The sequence below is a fragment of the Aegilops tauschii genome, chromosome 2 (genome assembly GCF_002575655.3).
Source record: "Aegilops tauschii subsp. strangulata cultivar AL8/78 chromosome 2, Aet v6.0, whole genome shotgun sequence".
Taxonomy (NCBI): domain Eukaryota; kingdom Viridiplantae; phylum Streptophyta; class Magnoliopsida; order Poales; family Poaceae; genus Aegilops; species Aegilops tauschii.
The window spans coordinates 511,152,595-511,176,887 of NC_053036.3; the positions used below are offsets into that span (position 1 = coordinate 511,152,595).

General features: G+C 52.1%; 1 protein-coding gene across 1 annotated transcript; it reads left to right on the forward strand.

Moving 5' to 3' along the window:
- Nucleotides 1–19,924: 19,924 nt before the first annotated feature.
- On the forward strand, nt 19,925–22,011 carry LOC109772887 (protein DETOXIFICATION 49). The gene has a single exon (XM_020331588.4). It carries the CDS (start codon nt 20,130–20,132, stop codon nt 21,798–21,800), a length of 1,671 nt encoding a protein of 556 aa, XP_020187177.1. The 5' UTR covers nt 19,925–20,129; the 3' UTR covers nt 21,801–22,011.
- Nucleotides 22,012–24,293: the final 2,282 nt, after the last annotated feature.

A 24,293-nucleotide genomic window follows, 5' to 3' on the forward strand; every position in this document is an offset into this window, starting at 1 on the left:
TCTACACGAAACGGAAGGTAAAGGTGGGTGACAAGAAGAGTGTACGTGCAATGATTCACCCCATGCCTTCCGATGTGGATTCCCTCTTGATAGTACGGGTTTCCTACGACCAAGGAAATAAACACGCAGAAAACTCCATCTTCGATCTTTTCCTTCCAGAGAGAATGTCTAACCGATGCGAACCTGAGCATAGAGAGCCTGAAGAACTTAACACATGATTAGACCACAAGGAGAGTTGTCATCATCACCCAAAACACAAAGACGGGAAATGTCCTAACAATATGGTTGCAGCGGGCATTCGACTGGATGGTGATGTATGAACCCGTGGATCTCCTCGGGGACCCGCCTCTCCTTCATCGACATGAATACCTCGATGAACCATACCTCCACAACCACCATATCTCATTATATGCCGTCAGAATACATGACACGCGAGCTCCATGCACTATGGTTGTGGTGGGGACAGGGCGCGGTTGGTGGATCGACGCCATGGTAGTGGAGACGGGGCACGAGTGTTGGATCCGTGTGTGTGCTTGCCATGACAGGGGCACGACAACTGGATCTGTGACGTGGTGGCGACGACGGGCATGGTGATGCATGTCCAGCGACCATGCGCAATTGCAGTTGCACGCCGGCACATCAGCACGCTATTGCAGTTGCATGCCACCAGTTGTCCACAATTACATGTCCCTCGACTGCGTGCAACTATAGTGGTATCCCCGCCGGTCGTGCACAACTGCGTCTATGTATTTTTTCTGAAAAAGGAAGTATATAGAAATTAAACAAACAAAAATTGAAAGAAAAGGAAAAAAGGAAGGAAATAACATTAAAATCGTAAGATGTGTCGTGTGTTTTCTGATGGGGGGGGGGGGGCTATTGGCTCAAAATAAAACATCAAGGGATAGAAACACAATGGGCACACAACCGGTCTATGCATGACTAAGACCATCCGCACCAATATCCTCAATGTCAAACCGTGCACGGTCTTTAGATGGGGATGTAGGAGGCGGAGACTACGGAGAGGGAGGATGGGGTTTGTTGATATCATGTATAGTGAAATTTAATTAAATCTCATCCAGAGGAGAGCTAAAGAAACTCGGAAAAAAGATATAAGCGTGCAACAAGAAAGAAATAGCAATCCAAAATATATGAAAAGAATGATCTAGCAATTTGAAGTTGATTAAGAACTAATAACATCTAATATTTTGGGGCGGAAGGTGTAGTTCTCAATTCGTTGAAAAATAGCAATCCGGAGTATATGTGTCGGATGTCTCCTTCTAGTCTAGTCTAGTATATAAGAAAGAAAAGAAAAAGCGAATCATAGTTAGGAGGACGGTGGTATCCCCAACCCACCAGAGACGTGATATTGATGCTCGCATTATTTCTAGATTTATTTTAGGCCTTCCGACGTTGTGCAGTGTGAGGAGACGTCCCTGCCAACTAGGAAGGCATTTGTGACAATTTCGTCAATCTTAAAATGATACGACGACTTAGCCTCTCGTGCTCATAAGGATAGTGTGTGTGCGTGTGTTAAAAAGGGTGAGTATACACGCCTACGTATAAACTCTGCGTTTGTACTGTTTTAAAACAGAAAGAAGAGAAGAAAAATAACTAAGCCGAGCGAGGCTTGTGCGGTCGCACGCAAGACTTTGAAACGGTATTCCCGGGCGTCCCACGGTTAAAACGACCCGAGCAAGCGAGGGAGGTGACATGACATGACACGCCGACGTCGTCGCCTCGTTGCCACGTGGTACCACAGTAGGAGTAGTAGTTGGGAACGGTTCAATCTTGAATGCGCGGGTCGCTCGACGGGAGCCGCGGCGGTGGTGGACTGGTGCCCTGCGGCCAACCGAGCACGGAGACAGGGAGACGTCGCGTGATGGCGCTGCGCCGGGCCAGTCCAGACCGCGCGGGTACGTGCGTGGGCTGCCTCGGAGTCGCCGGAGAGGACGTCGCTTGCCCCGCCGCGACCGTCGTAACCGTGGCCGTGCCTCCCACGGAGCACACTCTCCACACCCAGTCAGTCCGATCTTTCCAAAAGAAAAGAAAAAACAGTCAGTCTCAAAGGCCATAAAGACCATCTGCCTTCCTCTCGCACGCCACTCACTTAGCTCTCACCTAAACCTTGACGAACAGGCGAGCTCCACTGTCGGGTTGTGGTTCCCTGTTACTCGTACGTCTCAACTTCGTAGTTTCAGGACGGTGGCCGTACAGTTAGTTTCGACGTCCGTGTCTGCATGAGCGGTGATGGGCAGCGCAGAGCGGAGAGCAATGCTGCGTGCATGGTCACGCCCCGCGATCTTCCGGCAGTGTTTTAGATTGTGTTGTGTTGTGGAGCGGCTTGACTTGGGCGTATGAATGCATGGAACATGGCAGCCAACGCATCGACACGTCCCGGAGAGAGCGAGAGAGGGAGAAGCTTGTACACTTGTTCCGTGATCTGTACAGCTCTCGACGAGCCCTGGCACGTAGCTATCCCCTGCTCTTTTTGAAGAGTAGCCATCTGCTTTTTCACTTCAAACAACCGACCGACCCTTCCCGGAGGAGAAAAAAAGGAGCTTCGCTGTGCACCCTTGCCATTTTTCAATGTCAAACAGCACTAACTCTGTTCACATGAACGAAAGATCCGGAGTATTGACTTGTACGTTTATTCCTCTTTACTATTGAAATTTAGCTGCAAGCAAATGTCGTCAATTCCAAATCTGTTTGCTTTCCCTGGATGCTGTTCCCGCCCACCATTAAATACCACCCATGGTTTTCAAAGACTATGGAACCATGCAAGGACAACATAATCAATTTCCTCCGTTCCCTCGGATTGAAGCGAGTTCAGTTACCTGAAGCCATCAAGCAATTAAGCAATATTTATTTCTGATGGTTTTCAGGCCAAGTTTCATGAAATAAAAAGAAAGCCCAAACCTCCATCAAAAACAATAAGTTTATTTATTTAGAGCATAAAGGAGGGGGACACGGTGAACTACCAGCAAACATATTGAACCTTTATTCCAGAAATTCATGGTGATCTAAGAATCTAAGAATATCTTTTCCATCTCCAGAAAGGCCTTCAGAGTTCAGACTGCTGCTGCTGCCGTGTTGATTCCTTGGGAGGTGATAAATGTGTTTGCTTTCGGCGGCAATTTTTTTACTGGATTATCCCTGCTTAGATCAAACGCAGCTAATTAATTAATTAATTAGTCGAATGGTATTGGATTCCAGTTTTTACATCCATCCATTTGCCAAATGCCTGGGTCATCAGCAGAATAAAAAGTTCTGACATCGGCTTGTGTGGTGTCCCTCGTCTTGCGTCCACATTTGGAGACAGGCGTGTCTAATTCCTGTGATTCCCGGGCAACGCTAACTCCTTCCGTCAATCTGAGCAACAAGTGTTCGTCTATTTTTAAGGCAGCATGATGTGTCTACAAGGCACAGCGACAACGGCACATGCCTGCTGCATCGCCAAATCATTGCATCTCTTTTCTGCAAATGATTCATTCTATATCTGAAAAAAGAGGGTGTTTTCCCGTTCAGCTATTTTCCAGGCACAGTACGATCCACATCTGGAAAAGATGAAGGCATTGACTTTGCCACACCGTTGCATCCACCGAAACCCAGCCTTTAAGAAAAATATACTTACTCCAGGCGACTACACAATTTGCAAAAGCGTAAACTGTAAGCCACGGCATATATATAGATATCAGATTTAAGTATATATAATTATTGAGTGTGTATATATCACAAGAGTTTTGTATGTTGTATATAGTATCTTTCAAAACTAAGAGTATGCACGTGTAGTATGTAGTAATATATAAGAATATTTGGGTAGTATATCCCACTTTTTAGGTAGTATGTAGTATTTTTTTCAGTATATTGTTTTATACATACAAATATGAAGGTATTTTCAAAACATATAAAAAACTATGGACTCACATGCAAAAAATTGTATAGTTTGCTTTGAAATATCTTATGTATAGTATATGAACATATTTAGAATAATAAAGTAGTATATATTACCACCTGATAGTATATGGGACATTGTGGGGTAACTACCCCTGGGTGGTAGCATCTATTTTCCTTACACACACGCACTCAATTAAATAAGGTATTATGATATCACACCTACAAAATAAATACATCAGAATTATTTTCTATATGAAACGCAAAAGAACGCCCGCAGCACTCTCCTCCTCCTCCCGCCGAGGGAGTCCTGGACTAAGGGGTCCTCGGGCGTCCGGCCTGTTGGACATGGGCCGGACTAATGGGTTGTGAAGATACAAAGATCAAAGACTTTACTTGTGTCCGGATGGGACTCTCCTTAGCATGGAAGGCAAGCTTGGCGACCAAATATGAAGATTTCCTTTCTCTGTAACCGACTTTGTGTAACCGTAGTCCCCTCCGGTGTCTATATAAACCGGAGGGCTTAGTCCGGATGGAGGCATATACAATCATAATCGTAGTCATACAGACTAGACTTCTAGGGTTTAGCCATTACGATCTCGTGGTAGATCAACTCTTGTAACACTCATATTTATCAAGATAATCAAGCAGGAAGTAGGGTATTACCTCCATAGAGAGGGCCCGAACCTGGGTAAACATTGTGTCCCCCGTCTCCTGTAACCATCGACCTTAGACGCACAGTTCGGGGCCCCCTACCCGAGATCCGCCGGTTTTGACACCGACATTGGTGCTTTCATTGAGAGTTCCATTATGCCGTCCTCAAAAGGTTTGATGGCTCCTTCAATCATCCATAACAATGCTGTCCAAGGAGAAGTCTTCATCCCCGGACAGATCTTCGTGTTCGGCGGCTTCGCACTGCGGGCCAACTCGCTTGGCCATCTAGAGCAGATCGATAGCTACGCCCCTGGCCGTCAGGTCAGATTTGGGAGCTTGAACTACGTCGCGGATATCCGCGGAGACTTGATCGACGGATTCGAGACCACGGCAGTCGCTCCCCGTCACCATGATGAACATGACTTAAATCTGTCATCGGGCCATACCCAGGAAATTGACCTGTAGCCGCTCTGGCCTTAGATCCGGAGCAGATCGCGCCATCCGAGGACGGGAAGCTCAACCCCGCCACGGAAGCCGCAACTCCGCGGCGTTGGAGCCGCACACAGACCTAACCTCGGGTGATACCTGTGTCACCGGAACCTCGGACTCGTTTCCGGCTATAAGTTCCGAACCATGTGCGTCCGCATACGTCAAGCTGGACCAGTCATCGATCGTCGAATTCAGCGCCGCAGACATCTTCCAGCACTCGCCTTTAGGCGACGTGCTGAACTCATTAAAAAATTTATCCTTAGCGGGGACTCACAGCCAAACTATATCCGGTTCGAACTGGAGGCTGATGACGGGGAATTTCGCTTCCCACCCGCCACCCACTTCATAGCCACTGTCGAGGACTTAACCGACATGCTCGATTACGGCTCCGAAGACATCGACGGTATGGACGACGATGCAGATGAGGAGCATAGCCAAAACCCGCCGTTCACCGGACGCTAGACGACCACTTCTTCGTACGACGTGTACATGGTGGATACACCTAAAGAACCTAGCGACGATGACAAAGAAGATCCAGTCAAGGATAAACCTGCTGAGACACAGCCTAAGCGCCGGCGTCAGCGGCACCACTCTAAGTCACGTCACGCAAAAGACAGCAATACCGGCACGGGAGAAAACAATACTCCGAACGACGCCGAAGACAATGAATACCTCGTTGAGGCAACTTCCGAAAAGGACAAACGGCAAGACAGGCACGTTAGCCCTGATGAACAGGCCATACACGAAGACTCGGAGGACAGTAATTATCTCCCGCTCTCCGAGGACGAGGAGAGCCTCGGCAACGAGGATTTCATCGTGCCCGAGGAACCTCTCAAGCAGGAGCGCTTCAAGCGCCAGCTAATAGCCACTGCAAGGAGCCTGAAAAAGAAGCAGCAGCAGCTTCAAACTGACCAAGATCTTTTCAACGACAGATGGACTGATGTGCTGACAGCCGAAGAGTACGGCCTCAAGCGCCCGGCCAAGAGTTACCTGAAGCGCAAATTGCTACCTCAGTTCGATGAGGAGGCACCGGAGCCCGTACCTCCCTCGCGCAATGCAGCCGACCGACCACCACGCGGTCGTGTCAATGTGGCTGACCGAACACTACGCGGTCGGGATAAAGTGGCAACTCAAGCCGAACAGCAGCCCGCCCCACCTCAACATAAAAATAGAGATAAAACAGCTCGGGGATATACACACGACCCTCTGCAAAACCTGGACAGTAGAGCAGGACATACCAGATCGATCTACGGATCGCAAGGACGTGCTCGACACGTGACATCGGCTACCTATTCGGACGTGACAAGTTTAGTCACGCCCGGGCCGAAAACCGCAGACGGACTCCATCTGAACTACGTCGCGACGTGGCCCAATATAGAGGCGCCGCACACCCACTTTGCTTCACTCACGAAGTAATGGAGCATGAATTCCCAGAAGGGTTTAAATCCGTGAATATCGAATCATATGATGGAACAACTGATCCCGCGGTATGGATCGAGGATTTTTTTTCTCCATATTCATATGGCTCGCGGATATGACCTTCACGCCATCAAATACCTCCCACTAAAACTCAAAGGACCAGCAAGGTACTGGTTAAACAGTCTGCCTGAAACTCTATCGGCAGCTGGGAGGATCTGGAAGACGCCTTCCGCGACAACTTCCAAGGTACATATGTCCGGCCACCAGATGCCGATGACTTAAGTCACATCGTCCAGCAGCCCGGAGAGTCGGCCAGGAAGCTCTGGACTAGGTTATTAGTTAAAAAGAACCAAATCATAGACTGTCCGGACGCGGAAGCCCTAGCGGCCTTCAAACACAGTGTCCGGGACGAGTGGCTCACCCGCCACCTCGGTCAGGAAAAACCAAAATCCATGTCAGCCCTTACCGCTCTGATGACCCGCTTTTGCGCGGGAGAAGACAGTTGGCTCGCTCGTAGAAGCAACAGCGCCAGCGATCCGGGCACTTCCGAAGTTCGAGACGGCAATGGGAAACCACGACGCAATAAACACAAACGTGGTAATACTAATGAGGGAACGCACGACACGGCGGTCAACGCCGGATTCAGCGGCCCCAAACCGGGTCAACGAAAAAGCCATTTAGGGCAAATAGAGACGGACCATCCAATTTAGACAAGATATTGGTAGGCCCTGCCAGATTCATGGCCACCCCAATAAACCAGCTAATCACACCAACAGAAGCTGTTGGGTCTTCAAACAGGCCGGCAAGTTAAATGTCGAACACAAGGGGAAGAGGCCGCCCGGCGACAGCGACGACGAAGAGACTCGCCAACCAAACACCGGGGGTCAGAAGCAATTTCCCCCCGAAGTAAAAACAGTGAACATGGTATACGCGACACATAACTCTAAAGGGGAGCAAGAGAAACAATCCCTCCAGACTGAGGATCATACTACGGCAACCTTAGCCGAAGTACAAAGCGGTCTTATTAAACCGCATAGCTTGTCGGCCATTAAGCCACCAGTTTCCATTCAACAGGATCAACCAATTTCAGAACTGGAGTAGCAGTTCGGCTTCCGTCGTCTGCCTCATATACCTGCGAAATCGGTACCGCGCGTACATAACTATGCACTCAAGATACCCTGGGCATCGGCGGAAGCAATATACGGATGAGCCTGCAAGTACTCCCATAACCTCTTTTTTCTTTTCTAACTACTCTTTCCTTTTCATTATCCTCTACCACAGGTGGCTCAAAGGCGGGTCATCCCACGGACTCTATCGAAGTTCGGGTTCGTATACTCACCCAAAGGCTATTCCCGTCAAGGAACCCCTTCACCGAGGACAGGCGGCGCAGACGTGCGACAGGAAGTCCAAAATAATTTTTTGGAGATCGCACTCTCTATCTTGAGCCTGTAAAGTGCCTTTTTCCTCAGCCTTCGACCCCCGGCATGTCAAATCGTCGGGGTTGCGGCTTTGTCATCTATAAAATAACGATTGGCATATCACTCAGGTCCCAGTGAACATAATCCGCATTCGGTATTCGTTTTTTCTAAAGAACTGAATTTTGCTCCTTTGGTTGTTTCACACACACCTCGGCATAACTTGTCAGGGGCTCGGTATGGGAACAAATGAGTTGCCGACAAGTCCGAACAGCTTTATAGCACACTTCGGCGTCGTGAGTTTGGCCTTATATGCATCAGCTCCGAATCATGTCTTGGGTCAATAGTTGGGTTGCCCGGCTCTTGTGCTTGCTACCTTACGTTCCGCTCTATCGGCTAAGGTAGTAAAGGGAGAACTACTACGATTGTGCTTCCAGTTCATCTGGTCAAGCACCTCAGTAGAGAAAGCTGAAAACTGACTGTCATGATGCGGCGAGAGCTGGTCAACCATTCGATGACTTATTGGAATCTTTCGCGATTCCCTCCGTATTACACGAAGGACCTTTCTTCAGGTCATACATGTAACGCACCGTATTGGGATAACCGCGTACATACCAGGGGCTATATCGTAGACCCACCGTAAAACTCCTATGGCTAAGTGAAAGTGTTAACGCCCTATAGTCCGATTGCCTCGTTCGCCGCATTGACACCTCCTTCATGGACCAAGACGTTGGATTAAGAGTGATCAAATGCTTTTCCGAACAACCCCGTACTTCCTACGAGGGGGCTGAAGCCGATGACTGGAAAACTTTCAGATTATACAAAAACGGCCGCACAGGAGGAACCAAAGCTTTTAGGGAACACTAAAATGAAAATAACTTTATTATATCATAATATTGTCTTTTACAATTTCCATACACTTCACTCGAATATTATGTCTTTCGAGCATTGACCCTCTATCAAGCGGGCAGCCTCTAAGACATCCTCGAAACAATGCTCTAGTGCGTGGTGGTCCTTGCCCTTGGGTGGACTCTTCGCTGCAACATCGATGGCCTTCATCTTCGTCCAGTATGTCTTAGCACGGGCAAAGGCCATCCGTGCACCTTCAATGCACATTGACCGCTTAACGGCATCGATACGCGACACCGTGTCAGCAAGTCGCCACACCAAACCAAAATAACTATCCGGAATTGGCTCGGTCGGCCACAGCCGGACCACGACGTCCTTTATGGCAGCGCCGGATATCCGGTGAAACTCGGCCCATTGGGTCATCTGTTCGTTCAGCAACAGTGGGCGCTTTGACGCACCGAATTGTGACCAGAAAAGCTTCTCCGTTGCATACCCTTCTTGTGCTTGGTAAAACTGCGCTGCATCGGAAGCACTCTTCGGCAAATCCAATAAAGCGTCTGGAGAACTCCACACTTGATTAAGCGGGGCATAATTCGGATCGCCGAACTTAGTTTGTAATAAAAATGGCCTACCAGCCGCGATCTCCCCAGCTTGCCGGATCTCCTCCCGGGCCGCTCTAGATTCGGACCACGCTTCTTTTGCCTCTCGTAAGACCTTGTCAAGATCAGCCGTTTTGGCTTTATTATCCTTCTCAAGGAATTCACAGCGGCCAGCGGCATCCTTTAGTTCACGCACCATCGTGGATATTTTCTCCTCGTTTTGGCGCCGAGCAGCCTGTTCAGCCTTTAACTCGGCAGACGCCTTTTCGGCAGCAACATTACAAAACCGGGCCTGCTCCTTGGCCCGGACTAGCTCCGCCCGAAGAATTTCAACTGCGGCGGGACCATCTGTAGTCATGCATATCTCAGTATACAATCTTCAGAGTCATGCTTATATTATAAGCACGTGCATGTAATGACTACCCCCAAGACATACCTTGCGCCTCGTCAAGCCGCCTGTTGATAAGCGTGATGTCATCATCCGCTACATCGAGCTTCCGCTACAGATCTACAACCTCTGTAGTTCGGGCAGTCGTCAGGGAGGTAACAGCCTGCGTTTCAATTAATTAGATTATTTCCTGGGCATATCTTTTTGATCCTCTGATCGCCTCCCTTGGGAAGCCAATCAGAGTCTCAGGGGCTACTACCTATACACAGGTGCAGTTTGTGAATAAAAAACAATCAAAAATTTTACAGTACAAACCTCGAAGCCTCTTAGCAGGCTCGTGCAGGCTTCAGTCAATCCGCTTTTCGCGGACATAACCTTTTCAACCACCGTACCCATCAAGGTACGATGTTCCTCCGAGACGGACGCCTGTCGCAGCATGTTCGTCAATATATCTGGTGCTTCTGGACCTCCGGAAGCTGATGTAGGAGTACGGCCTCCCTTTGAAGGGATCCGTTTATTCGTCCATGAAGTTGTCTCCGGCCGTAGGCCGGACAGTTCGGGGCCTTAGTTGTTGGCCCCCGGACCCTGGGCTGCTGAAGTATCACCTTCGAGTAGTGTCTTCATCACCCCTCGCACCACTTGTTGATCGGGGGAGACCCTCCGGGACGACACCTCGAGGTCGTCCGCCCTATTGGGCGAGGAGACCGGTGGAGGTGTCTCGCTTTCCATCATCTCCGGGAGAAGATCCCCCGAGGAAGAGGATTGGTGAAGAAGGTTGTGTGCCGAGCTGCAACAACATATATTCTAGATGTTACCTTGGTAACAGGAAAGGAACGGGACATGTTTAAAACACCCTTGTTCACTTACGATTTGGCTAGAGGCTCGTCCTCATCATGGGACTGTGCGACGATGTCATCCTCCAGGCCCGAGCCACCCGACAGGGGCATCCTGCCCCGCTTAGGAGCCCTTTCCTCCCATTCTTCGGAGGCCGCCCTCTTCTTACCATGGGGAAAAGGGGTGTTGGCTTCTCCTTCGCTTTAATCTTGATCTCCCCGGACATGATGTCTGATATACCCTCGGAAGGGAGGCCACCTTTGGCCTTCCCGCTCTCCGCCTTGTCTCCCTTCACAGGCACCTGGTACGGTGCCGGGGCCAGCATCCTTGTTAGTACCGGATCCGCTGAGTCTTCGGGAAGGGGGGCCGAACACCTAATTTGCTCCGTTTTCTTTATCCAGCCTTGGAAGAAGACAGTTTGCTCAGCAACATATTACGACATACTTAACTAGAAAGAGTTCGGGAGTCGAGCGCTTATCGAGGTATCCGGATGATTGCAGTCGAGGCCGATGTCCTCGGTGGTGTCCGGCCATTGTTTTCGTTTCCTGAAAAACAACTTCCACATTCCTTTGTGCGTAGTGCCAAAGAAGTGTTGGAGGGTCTGTGGTCCTTCCGGATTAAACTCCCACATACGGAGAGGCCGAGGCTGGCATGGCAGAGCTCGGCAGACTAGCATTACTTGAATCATGTTGAAGAGATCGATGTCCTTCTCAAGGAGGCTTCGGATGCGGCTCTGTAGAGTCTGCACTTCATTAACGGATCCCCAGTCCAGCCCCTTATTAATCCATGATGCAAGCTGTAACGGAGGGCCAGAACGGAACGCAGGTATAGCTGCCCACTTGGTACCGCGAGGTTCTGTGATGTAAAACCACTCCCGCTGCCATTGGTTGGAAGTTTCGGTGAAAGAGCCTTTTGGCCAGAGAGTATTGGTAAGCTTGCTCACTACAGCACCGCCGCACTCCGCCTGTTTCCCTTCGATCACCTTTGGCTTCACATTAAAGGTCTTGAGCCATAAGCTGAAGTGTGGGGGAATTTGGAGGAAGGCCTCACACGTGATGATAAATGTCGAGATGTGGAGGAAAGAATCTGGGGCTAGATCGTGAAAATCTAGTCCGTAATAAAACATGAGCCCCCAGACGAAGGGGTGAAGAGCGAATCCTAGCCCTCGGAGGAGGTGAGAGATGAAAACGACCCTCTCGCCGGATCTGGGAGTCGGAATAACCTGTCCTTGAGCAGGAAGCCTGTGGGGGACCTCTGCGGTCAGGTATCTGGCCGCCTGAAGCTTTGCAATGTCCTCCTCTGTAATAGAGGAAGCCACCCATCAGCCCTGTGGGCTGGGTCCGGACATGATTGGGGAGCTTGAAGCGATGAAGTGGAACCTGAGATGCTAAAACTCGAGGTTGGAAAGGCCGAGGAGAGGTGTGGCGTAAAAAGAGACGGCCCTTGTCTCCTTTATAAAGACAATGGGTATCGAACGCCTCCTCCTAAGCCTGAAAACCTGCCTATTCCTAAGGAATCTTTCCAGTGGAACGGTTGGGTTACCCACGCTCGCATTGATGAGAATCCCGCGATAAGGGGGACACGATCTCTGCTTCGACAAGACGTGCCAATAAAAACCGCACCTCGAAACATGGAACGGCAGGACAAGAAACGGTTCGAAATAATGACCGGACAAGCGTGATGTCACGTTACAAAAAGTTGTCAGCGGATTGGACTCGTGAAATATTATACTCTCTGCGGTTATGTGTGGTACTTGTGTTGCAGATCCAGACACGTTCGTCCGAAGACTATCCTGGAGTATTCGAAAAGGGGAACCCGCCTTGCAATGCCGAAGACAATCTGCGCGTCGGACACCTCGTCATTGAAGTCTGCTTCAGGGGCTACTGACGGAGTCCTGGACTAAGGGGTCCTCGGGCGTCCGGCCTGTTGGACATGGGCCGGACTAACGGGCTGTGAAGATACAAAGACCGAAGACTTTACACGTGTCCGGATGGGACTCTCCTTGGCGTGGAAGGCAAGCTTGGCGACCAAATATGAAGATTTCCTTTCTATGTAACCGACTTTGTGTAACCCTAGTCCCCTCCGGTGTCTATATAAACCGGAGGGCTTAGTCCGGATGGAGGCATATACAATCATAATCGTAGTCATACAGGCTAGACTTCTAGGGTTTAGTCATTATGATCTCGTGGTAGATCAACTCTTGTAACACTCATATTCATCAAGATCAATCAAGCAGGAAGTAGGGTATTACCTCCATAGAGAGGGCCCGAACCTGGGTAAACATTGTGTCCCCTGTCTCCTGTAACCATCGACCTTAGACGCATAATTCGGGACCCCCTACCCGAGATCCGCCGGTTTTGACACCGACACCCGCTGCCGCCGGAGGACGGCGGCTCGGGGGGTGGGGTTGCCTCCTCATGCCTGGAGCACTCCGATCGTACGACATGATCGAGCTTGGACAAAGAGTGTGACCTTGCTACTATGTTGCGTGGGTGGGGTGACTGTTGTGGGTGGCATCCAGTGCCCAGATCTACGCGTCGATCGTTGCCGGTGACTCAAGGGTTGTTTGGTAACCTACTCGGTGGTGACAACAACGATCGGCCGCAAGGGTGACAACAACGATCGGCCGCAAGGGCGGCAACACGAGATGGTGCAACGGTCGGGCGAGAGTGGTGCGACTATGGCTTGCAGTGGCCACGGAATTGACGTCGTGTCAGCGACCCCTGCCAAGGTGGCTTTGGAGCACATGCTTGTGAGTTGAATATGTTGATAATGTTCGGCTCTCCCCATTTTGCAGCGGTTATGTGTTCCCAAGCATGGATTTCAGTGCATGATGATGTCCACGACATGGACATGCATACGAGCAGCTGCCTCTGGGAATGGTTCAGACTTCAATTTCCCACGACCATGGTGTGTGTGCTCGTCCTTTACAACATCGTCTTCTTTGGAAAGGGGTGCGACAACACACAATGACTTCGTCTTGGTGGTGATCTTCGAGCACCGGTTGTCAAGCTCTATAGTAAAAACCCTAGGTCTGGTCTTTGATGGTTGCACCTGCCAGTGACGTTGTTTACACACTATGTCCTTGTGGAAGGCATTTCTTTGGACTCTACCCAAGCGTGCTCTCTTAGGTGAAATATCAAGATTTTGACCCTCGGTCGCTCGACCCTGCACCTGCGCCACGATTCCTTACTCGAGGCATGGATTTCATAGAACCTTCCTTATTGTTCGTGTGTTGTCAAGGACGATGGATGTTGTTCTTGCTTATCTGTTGTATGTTGTTGGTTGTGTCGGTTATCTTTGTTTTTCCTTCTTCTTGTTAGCCTTCTTTGTTGTTGTGTACATTCTCGATGTCTTGACTTGATCTCAATATTGTCTTGTTGCAGAGGCTGAGTAATTGGTATCGTCTTAATATTGATCTTAATATTGAGCATGTCGAAGTGCGGGAAGTAGTTGCTCTCGCCCATCCTAGAATCTCATGCTAAACCTGCCGGGAGAAGGAGGAACCAGCTAGAAGGTGCTGCACGCCAACACGCTCTTCCAGTCTTGGTGGGCCACATCCTGCAATCGCGCCCTTACATCTATCCGCAAGGCATTGGCCTACCGCATCATCCTAGGTGCATGGTGGCTAAGGAAGCACCGCAACATATGCATTTCGAGGGTGATCAACCATTAGTTTCCCGTATCTCCGCAACCATCAAAGACGAGGTGCGCCTATGGGCTAAGGCCAGCGCCATTGGGATTAAGAACATCATCAAAGACGAGGTGCGCCTATGACTTTCCTTATAATTATCGATCAAACGACACAGGCATCGACAATATCCCTAGTGGACTTTGCTCAAGGTCAAGGCTCTCGAAAATCCGCCTCCATATTAACAAAAAAACAACAAAGAAAAGGACAAATCAAATTACGCAACTCCCGTAATAACATAGTCCAACCTTGCTCCAAGATGGATAGATCGATATAACAAAAGGCTGGCTGTCGCGGCTGCAGGCCTGGCATTGGCAAATGGCGATATCTATCCAGCACCAGTTTCTCAAAAGAAAAGAAAAAGTCCATCCAGCACCAGCCGTGGGCCCCTTTGTCAGCACCTGGACCAGACAGAATCCCTGACGGGTGAAGTGCCCCATGTGGACGGCGCAGCTCTTGAATACGAAGCATTTTTGTCATGCACGGTGAGGACGAGCTCCCCCTGATTAGGCGCTTGGTAAGCTTCAAAACCAAACCCCGCCCGGCCGGGGGAGGATATGCTATGCTTTCCCCCCTTCCTCCTCCTAATCCTTTTTTGTCCTCCTCCTAATCCTATAGTAATGTACTCCCTCCGTTCTAAATTACTCGTCGCACAAATAAATGTATCTAGAACTAAAATACATCTAGATACATTCATACCCGCGACAAGTAATTTGAAATGGAGGGAGTAGTAAATAAAAGGAAGAAAAACGACGTGGCGCACTCCCGCCTGTAACAATATTTTTGGCGCCTGCACACACGGCGACAACGAGCGGCGTCCACGGTTCCACCGGTGGCGCGGACGCGCCAAAAGGGGGCGGAACGCGACGACGCCCCGTCTCCACAGCCTCTCACGGTGCCGCGTAGGCATCGACAAAACATATGCAGAAATAGCGCACGCGCCCACGGGTTTTGGCCCGCCTCGCCTCGTCTTAACCTTAACCCAGAAACCAAAGGCGCCGATAGACAAATCCCAAGTGAAACGAAATGAGGTCGCCTCGACTGCCGCTCCGTGGATGGATGATATATTGGCTTCGGCCAGGAGCAAAGCAACAAAAAAAGGGCACAGTGCCTGGCTCTCCACGACAAACGGGGAGCCGGGCGGGCGGGCAGGCGGATACATATGTGCGCGCTCGCTTGTCTACGCTCGAGCACGAGCGGGCCAATGGCGCCTTGACGCCGGCTAAAAATACATCCAACAAGGCACGTAGGCGGTGGTGTAGGGCGTGGACCATCGGCCGCCCGACACATGCAACCACCACATCGATTCACCGAGGCGGGCAGGCCAACAATGCAAAAGATTTGTTGATGACTCGATCTCTTGTCCAGCGTCGTCTCGGCCGTAGCGGCAGCAGGGCGTCCGAGTCCAAAACGATGGACGCAGAGAGACCTGACGTACCACGGACCTGCATGCATGGCTGCATCTGCGTCGCCCAATCCCAGCCGTGCGTCCTGGAGACCTGGACCATCCTGCCCGCCCGGTTGGTCCTCTCCTCGGTCAAGACAAGGACGATGCTGTTGCTGCTACTAGTCCTCAATGGACCCTGATAAATTTCCGTCATACTGTATGTAGGTTATATATACTATAATGCACCCACTCGGTCTTTGCAAATTGCAAATTAGTGTAGTGTCCTAAGGTGCATGCACTAATCGAGTTCCCCAATCCCCATGTATGCGCAGGTAAGCAAGCCGCACATACTGCATGCATGCATGCATGCTGGCTTCGACCGGACCTCACACAATGCAAGTTGCAGGGCAGAGAGGCCTAGATTTGCTCACGCGTAACATGGCATGTTGCACGGCGCACCTATCCAAGATAATGATGATTGAAATCCCTATACGCAGGCCCATATTACTATTCTTAGTGTGCATCTGCTCCAAAACCGAAACAAGCGAGTGGGTTGGGTGAGAGAGGCTACTTGATATGGGTAGCATCGCGGCAGAAATGATTAGGTCGTTGCTGGATCGGGCAAGTGAAAACCACATGTACACTTGCATCTCCATCAGCAACTCACCGAGAGAGAGAGAGAACCTGCCCATCGTTTCCCAATCACCTGGTTTTAAGCAAGCTTCTTGCCGCTTCTCACGGCCCAACTACAAGTTCCTGCCTCTTCTTTTATGGGCAAGATGCACCAAGGGCGGCAAGATGCAGAGCACCTTGGCTTAGCTTAGCTTTAGTTAGGCCCTCACATCGCCACTAGTAGTAGCTAACAACAAGCCGTAAAGATTCCAAGTAGTGCCTAATTTTACCACTAGCCAACTACTCCCTCCGTCCCATAATATAAGAGCGTTCTTGACACTAGATAGTGTCAAGAACGCTCTTATATTACGGGACGGAGGGAGTACTGTGGTAGGTCTAGTTCAATAACTTTTCTCACATATGGCCGACCCTAGTATGACCTATTGCGGTTGCGGTCTTTACCCCGATTGATCCATAAACATCTTGGGTAAATGAAATTCTTTCTTTTTTAGAAAAAGAGGATGATCCCCGGCCTCTGCATCTGGGAGATGCATACGGCCACTTTATTGATTATTCTCGAGGACCTTACAAAGTATTACAACAATGTGCCTGAATCCATCATCTTGACAACCCATGCCGTTACTCCTATCCAAAATGATGAAGGGGTGCTAGCTGGGCCACTACCCAAACCACTCACCTAAGCCTAACATCAAAAGCCGGAAGCCGAAACATATTCGGAAGCCCCAGCCGAGCCACATACCTGGTCTGGGGCACAATCCGGTCAGACGCACTCGTGTGTCGTCGCCGCCATCTTCCACATGTCCGTCTTCAGATCATATTGAGGCTTCTACCTTGTCTGGCCACTCTGCCATCGACGTCACCATGACGCCAGACAGCAACCTCCTCCTGCGCGAGTCCATCTCCGTGCATCGGACGCTGAGCCTCCACAGCGCCATGCCGCCGATATCCGCTCTTGATCGTACTAGTAGTCGTTAGCATGAAAGAACTATATTCAAGTACGCTAGCTGTGCCTGTGTCTCTCTCCCAAAGACAGAAAAGAAAAAGAAAAGGCACACTCTGTCACTCATCAAAATTCAAGCATCGGTTTAAGCTAAGGGGCATCAATCTCTCAACTAAGAGCATCTACAGTCGGACGTGAAAATCCGGCCCCTCAAACGTCCGCGGACGCGTCCGGGCGCTTCCGTGGGCACTGACCGGGCACTCTTCAGATAGCATCGTCCACATTTGTGTATCTCATATCTAATCCCCTATATTCATAGTAAACCATGCAACGTCGATCAAACTTCGTATATCAGCAAACAGACATGGGCAAGCACAATACTTTCAGCAAAAGATCACGATCAGATGTTCAAACGACCATCAAAGTTCAAATAAACCACGGACAACTTGAAACTACATCTAAAGCTTGATATTAAATTGAAGAAAAGCGGATCTTCACCACTTCCGGGCCGGCCCCTTCCCCTTCCGGTCGCGGGCACAGTTGTAGCCATCGGCGGCTGGTGGGGGATCGTCTGAGTCGTCGGACGAGGAGCCGTCGTCGTCGGAGGAGGAGGAGGAGACGATGATGAGGCCCTTGAGGCGCCGGACGGCCCGGTCCTGCTGGCACTTGAGCTTCGCCAGCCGAGCCGCCTCCGTCGCCTTCTTCCTGGCCTCGCGCTCGGACTGCTCGATAGCTAGCCGGAGAGCCTTCGCATTCTTCCGACGGAGCCGCCGGGCGTCTGTCTCCGCCGTTGTAAGCGACCGGCGGTAGACCCACGCGAGGAGCCTATGGTCGTCGTCGAGCTCCGCGGGTAACCCGCGGTTGTGGCGAACAGAGCTCTTCTCCTCATCCCTCTCCCTTGCCCGCTGCTTCTTGCGGCGCGCGGCGCGCGCCTCTGACTCCGGCGTGCGTGTCCCGGTTGGCGGGGCGGGCAGAAGCACCCACCGCTGCCCGCATGGGGGAGCAGCAGGCGGTGGGGCCAGGGGACTGCGTGCGGGGGGCATGGATTGCGCAGCCCGCTCGGAGCCAAGCGCGGCCCGGGAGGAGCCAGCGCCGGCTTCCTCGCTCGGCCGGCGGGGGAGAGGCGAAGCCGATCCGGAACTGCCACCCGTGTCCACCTTGGACCTCTCGAGGGCAATGCGGAGGGCTTGATCTTCGTCGAGGAGGAGGAGCGGCTGCCGGCGCTCCATGATCGCCGCAGTCACCTGAGTAGTCGGAGTGGATCGAATCGGAGAAATCGGAGGGAGGAAGAAGGGATGGATCGCGAGTGGAGTGAGTTAGGATTTCCGGATTGGGGATATTTGTGGGGACAGAGTGGGGTCGGGATGGGCCGGGCCGATATGGCGGGCGTGTCCGGACACCCCCATATCTGCCCCATATTTGGACTGGATATTAGGAGCCTGGACAGCCCGGACGTTTGAGAACCGTTTGAGGCGCCCGACTGGGTCAGATTTTCATGACTGGGCGGGCGGTCCGGGCATTTGAGACCGGTTTGAGACGTTCGGCTGTAGATGCTCTAAGCCATAGCAAGGTTGTACTTTTCTTTTTCAAACAGTTTTTTACAATATCGTTTTGCAGTATCGGAGCTGTATTTTGTGAGTAGAAAAGTACAAGATGACAGACACAACAGATGACGGGTATACACATATAAAATCGAAGACGGCATTTGTCTATGGAACCCATTATCTCATGCTCAACTTCGTATTTTAGCTATTCCCGGCCGTCTATCAGCTGCAGGCCGGCGAGGTACGGCGTGATGCCGCCGATTCAGAGGCTTTTCTTAGAAAACACGCTGAATCGGTAGGGCCTAGTTGACTTTAAAATCTACCCGTATTTTTGCGTCTTCAATACACCAGCCTGCCTGCAGTGGACTTTGTGTTTTGTTTTCTCGTCTCAAGCCTGCAATTGTCGTTGTCAACGCATAAAAGAAACCATTACAGCTCCAAAGAGATAAGTTGGTTGCCTCTCGCAACGTGGCCATGTATCAGCTCAACGCACAACCGAAAGCAAAACTTTAGACAATGTCATTGTCCCTCCAGGTCTAGTAAAATAACACACATTCGCATTCGCTTGTCTACATTTCCTGATAGTTTTGTATGTTGAAAGAAGCAGTTTTTAAAAGTTTCAGTACAACGAATGTGGGTCAAATATAAAGAAAATGGAGAACCAAAATCTCGTCCAATGCCTACATTCTAATGCACAGCTAGCACTACTGCTCTAGCCGTACCTGTGAACCCAGCTTTGTTCATATGCCATGTTTTCTAGTATCTGGATATTTTGTCACGGACATGACAAAATGCATCCGATCAAGAACCCTGTCCAATCCTCTTAAAATTTGGTTAACCGACAACAGCAAAGGTTTTAATGAAATTAATAGTCCTGTCAACTAGTAGTACTTATGATTTATTACCTTAGACCAGTGCGACTAGCCTTTGCAGACAATGCGACTAGCGACTGTTACTGAGTTAGTTAAGGCAAAATTGGCAAAAAAAAGAAAAGAGAAGCTAAAGCGAAGGTGTGTAACTGGGGGGGGGAGTTGATGCTGGTGCCGAACACGCAGGTAATTAACACGGGCGGCCAGCAGCAACGACAAAACCATCCCGAGAAAGAACTGTCAATTGTAATTGTAAACGGCACCCCTCTCGCCTCCGGCGCCTATAAAACGGCACTGCCGAGCCTCCCAAATCCCCGCGCGGCGCAGAGCTCCACCAACCAAACACTACCCGCCTCCGTAGAGGAGACAAGGGAAAAAACGCTCCCTCTCCCCCCCCCCCCCCCCCCCCCCCCAAAACTGGACTGCGTACTTGAGTAGGCGGTAAATCGCCCGGGAGTTACACCGCCCGGCGCCGTAAAAGCTCTGCGAAACCGCACGAGCGGCAGGGCGCTCCTCTGTTTCCGTCCATGACGTCCTGCGGAGGCGCCACCGCGGCATGCCCGGATGGATGCGTCGTCACCGCCCCCTTGCTCGCCAAGGCGGGGGAGGTCGTCATCCCGGTCTACGGTGACGAGGCGGCCGCGCCGGTGCTCACGTGCAAGCCGCCCGGCCGGCTTGCCAGGGCGGTGAAGGAAGCCTGGTCCGTTTCTTTGGGCATCGCGCTCCCGATGATGCCGCCCGTGTCGGCCACCGCGGCCCGCGACGAGGCGCGCTCCATTCTCGGCCTCGCATTCCCGATGATCCTCACCGGGCTGCTGCTCTACCTCCGCTCCATGATTTCGATGCTCTTCCTCGGCCGTCTCGGCGGGCTGGCACTCGCCGGCGGCTCCCTCGCCATCGGCTTCGCCAACATCACCGGATACTCTGTCCTCTCCGGCCTCGCCATGGGCATGGAGCCGATATGTGGCCAGGCATTCGGCGCGGGCAACTACTCGCTCATTGGTGTCACCGTGCAGCGGACGGTGCTCCTCCTCATCGCGGCCGCCGTCCCTATCGGTGGCCTGTGGATGCACATGCGGCCTCTGCTCCTCCTCTGCGGACAGGACGCCGCCATCGCCGCGGTCGCCGAGACCTACATTCTTGCCTCGCTGCCAGACCTCCTCCTCCAGGCATTCCTCCATCCCGTGAGGATATATCTCCGGATGCAGTCCATAAACCTGCCACTCACCGTGTGCGCCACGCTCGCCATTGCCATCCACCTGCCCATCAACTATGTCCTCGTGACCGTGCTCGGGCTCGGCGTCAAGGGAGTGGCAATGGCGTCCGTGCTGGCCAACCTGAACCTGCTCCTCTTGCTTCTCGCCTACATCTTCTTCAAAGGCGTCCACAAGCGCACCGGCGGCTTCGCACTCTCCGCCGAGAGCTTCCGCGGCTGGGGCGAGCTCATCAGCCTGGCTCTGCCGAGCTGCGTGAGCGTGTGCCTCGAGTGGTGGTGGTACGAGATCATGATCCTGCTGTGCGGCCTGCTCCTGAACCCGCAGGCCACGGTGGCGTCCATGGGCATCCTGATCCAGACCACGTCGCTCATATACATCTTCCCTTCGTCGCTCAGCTTCGGCGTGTCGACCCGCGTCAGCAACGAGCTGGGCGCCGGGCAGCCCGAGCAGGCGAGCCGCGCCGCGACGGCGGGGATCATGCTCGGCTTCGCGTTCGGCGCCTTCGCCTCCGCGTTCGCATTCCTCGTCCGGAACGTGTGGGCCAGCATGTTCACGGCCGACCCGGCGATCATCGCGCTCACCGCGTCGGTGCTGCCGATCCTGGGCCTGTGCGAGCTGGGCAACTGCCCGCAGACGACGGGGTGCGGCGTGCTGCGCGGCAGCGCGCGGCCAAAGGACGCGGCCAACATCAACCTCCGGTCGTTCTACCTGGTGGGGACGCCGGTGGCGCTGGTGCTGGCCTTCTGGTTCCACTACGACTTCGAGGGCCTGTGGCTGGGGCTGCTGGCGGCGCAGGCCACCTGCATGGTGCGCATGCTCCTGGTGATCGGGCGCACGGACTGGGCGGCCGAGGCCAAGCGGTCGAGGCAGCTCACCGGCTCCGACGCCCAGGGCAAAGTTGGCGCGGCCGACGGAGACGAGAAGTCGCGGCTGCTTATCGACGGAGACGCGGACATCGAGCGGCCGAACGATCGGTGTTGATAGCTACCACCACAACACAGCTTGAGCCGGGGGGCGTGTGCATTGTAATCTACTCCCTCTTCTTATTTTTACCATTTTTATTTCCTCCCCCGCTGGCCATATTTTGGGCGGTGGGGGAGGAGCTAGGGCCTGACAAATTTTGTTCACATTTGCTAATGTAGCCATGTAAAGATTTTGCTGATTGTTATTAGAGAAGATGGAGAAAAGAAAATATCTGCTCCTCCTAGTACGTAGTGGTACTTGTTCGAAGGAAGGAAGTTTTGAGACAGAGGAACAATCCGTCCCCTGCTTCCCTTTCGCTTGCTCCGGCCGGGTCGGTGTCTGGTCCAGGGAGGCCGGCCGCGTGACGACCAGGTCACCGGGCCACCCAGTAAAACCGCACGCACCACCAGGTCTAAAGTCGCGTGGCTTCCTTGGCTAGACCATCCTGCAGGGACCCGCCGCTTTGCGCATCGCAGCCGTCGGCCATCGCTCGCGGCTTACTTTGCGCCGGCGGGACCCGCCCAGAAATGAATCCAGTTTATATACCACGTGATTTGTTTTTCGCTAGAACCACGTGATTTGTGGAGTAAGCGACTGTTGTCTAACATGTATAGCAAGATTTAAAGAGTGATGGGTCCACCACGGGTGAAACGCTAAGCGGCGACTGAAGGGCGATTGCGAGGCGATCTCCTGACGGCGCTAGGGTTAGGGTTTTGACTACGGGGGTGGTGAGATTACGGTGGTGTCTGGGGCGGCGACTGCGTCTCCCTCGACACGGACTGGTGTAGCCTCCCTCCTCCACGGTGCGGAGCCATGGCGGAGAAGGCGATGGTGCAATCTGCGGAGATCCCGGCGACAAAGGCAAACCCGGCGGCGACAACGACCCCGGGAAAAGCAACGAGTGGGGGCTCTTCTAGCTCCCCGATCACATGCAAGACGCCAGATCCTACCGCAAGCCTCTCAGCTAGGATGGGAGGGATGGTTTTGCTGGATAAGGAGGCGGAGGGTTTCGTCTTCGAGGAACCGGATCAGATCTTGCCCAAGAATATGAAGTGGTCAGCGGTGGGAAAGGCGTTCTCCCCGCGTCCGCTGAACATGACTGTGCTGGAGAAAACGATGCAGAGGGCTTGGGGTCTTCACCATGAGGCTCGGTTCCGGGACATGGGCGACAACGTCTTCGTTGTGCACTTTGGGAGCGAAAGGGGATTGGAGACATGCAATGAATAATGGACCATGGCAATATGATTTTAACGTCCTGGCCTTGAAGGAGTATGAGAGCAATGTCCGGCCATCGGAGATGGTTTTTGATAGGATAGATGTGTGGGTTAAAATCGCTGATCTCCCACCAGGCAAGAGGACGGAGGCCTTCGGAAAGGCTTTGGGCAATTGGCTTGGAGAAGTGGTAAAAGTGGATGTTGACAAGGATGGAATGGCTAGAGGGAGCCAACTGCGTGTCAGAGCAAGGATCATGCTTTTTGAGCCACTGGTGCGGGGGTTTTTCCTCAAAAACTCTCAAGAGGACAAAGTGAGTACTTGGTATGACTTTCACTATGAGAAGATTCCCCACTTCTGTTTCGAATGTGGGCGTTTGGTGCATGAAAACGGACGATGTGTCCCACCTGTTGACAAAGAAGCGCAATGGGGGGGCTGGCTACGAGCATCACCGGGGAGGAGCACTGGCTCCAAGAACGAGGTAAAAGGTGGAAAAAAACAATGCCAGCGCCAGTAGCTTTATGAGTTCACAATCCGATGGAAACAACAGGGATCAGGACAGCCATGCTCGCGCTCGAGATGTACCTGTGAAACGCAATCTGAATGCCGAGTTCGATCGTCCCGGGGATACCCGCACTGGTGGGCAGAACCGGCGAGTGAAAGGGATAGTTTTTTCCCCAAGCAAGGAGAAGCACAGGGGTGGCTGGCCAGAAGAGAGAGATCTGAGACATGAAATTGAGAGGAAGAAAGAGAGGGATCTCAGGGAACAGCTCAAGGCGCAGCAGTGGCAACGGGAGTACGAACGGAAGCAATATGAAGAAAGGAGCCATTGGGAGAGGGGGTCTTTGAGCAGAGGAGACGAGAACGGGCAAGGGTACCATTCGACCTATCCGCAAGAGAGGAAGAGGGGGTACTACGTCCGAAAGCCCAGGCAAGAGTTTGATGAAAGAAGGAGGAGGGGAGACAGCCCCCGTGACACTCCTGGCTCAAGGAAAAGAAGGCCGCGGCAGATGTGGGTGCCAAAAGCGGATGGTGAAAGGCACGAGGGGGATGAGTCATTCATTCGTGATACTAGACAGAAGACATCCTCGGTGTTTGATCGTATTGAGGAGACTGACAAGCTAACGACGGACCCTGCCACTGGGCAGGGCCGCCGAGAGCAATGATTATCTTTGCCTGGAACTGCCGGGGATTGGGGTTGGACTCGGCAGTCGGCGAGCTACGAGACCTGATTAGGTCATACAACCCAGAGGTGATTTTTTTATCAGAAACTAAAAAAAGATCGGGAGCGATGGAGAG

Bases quoted from the DNA above. Each gene is read 5' to 3' on its own strand.
- LOC109772887 (XM_020331588.4), top strand. From the start codon at position 20,130: ATGACGTCCTGCGGAGGCGCCACCGCGGCATGCCCGGATGGATGCGTC.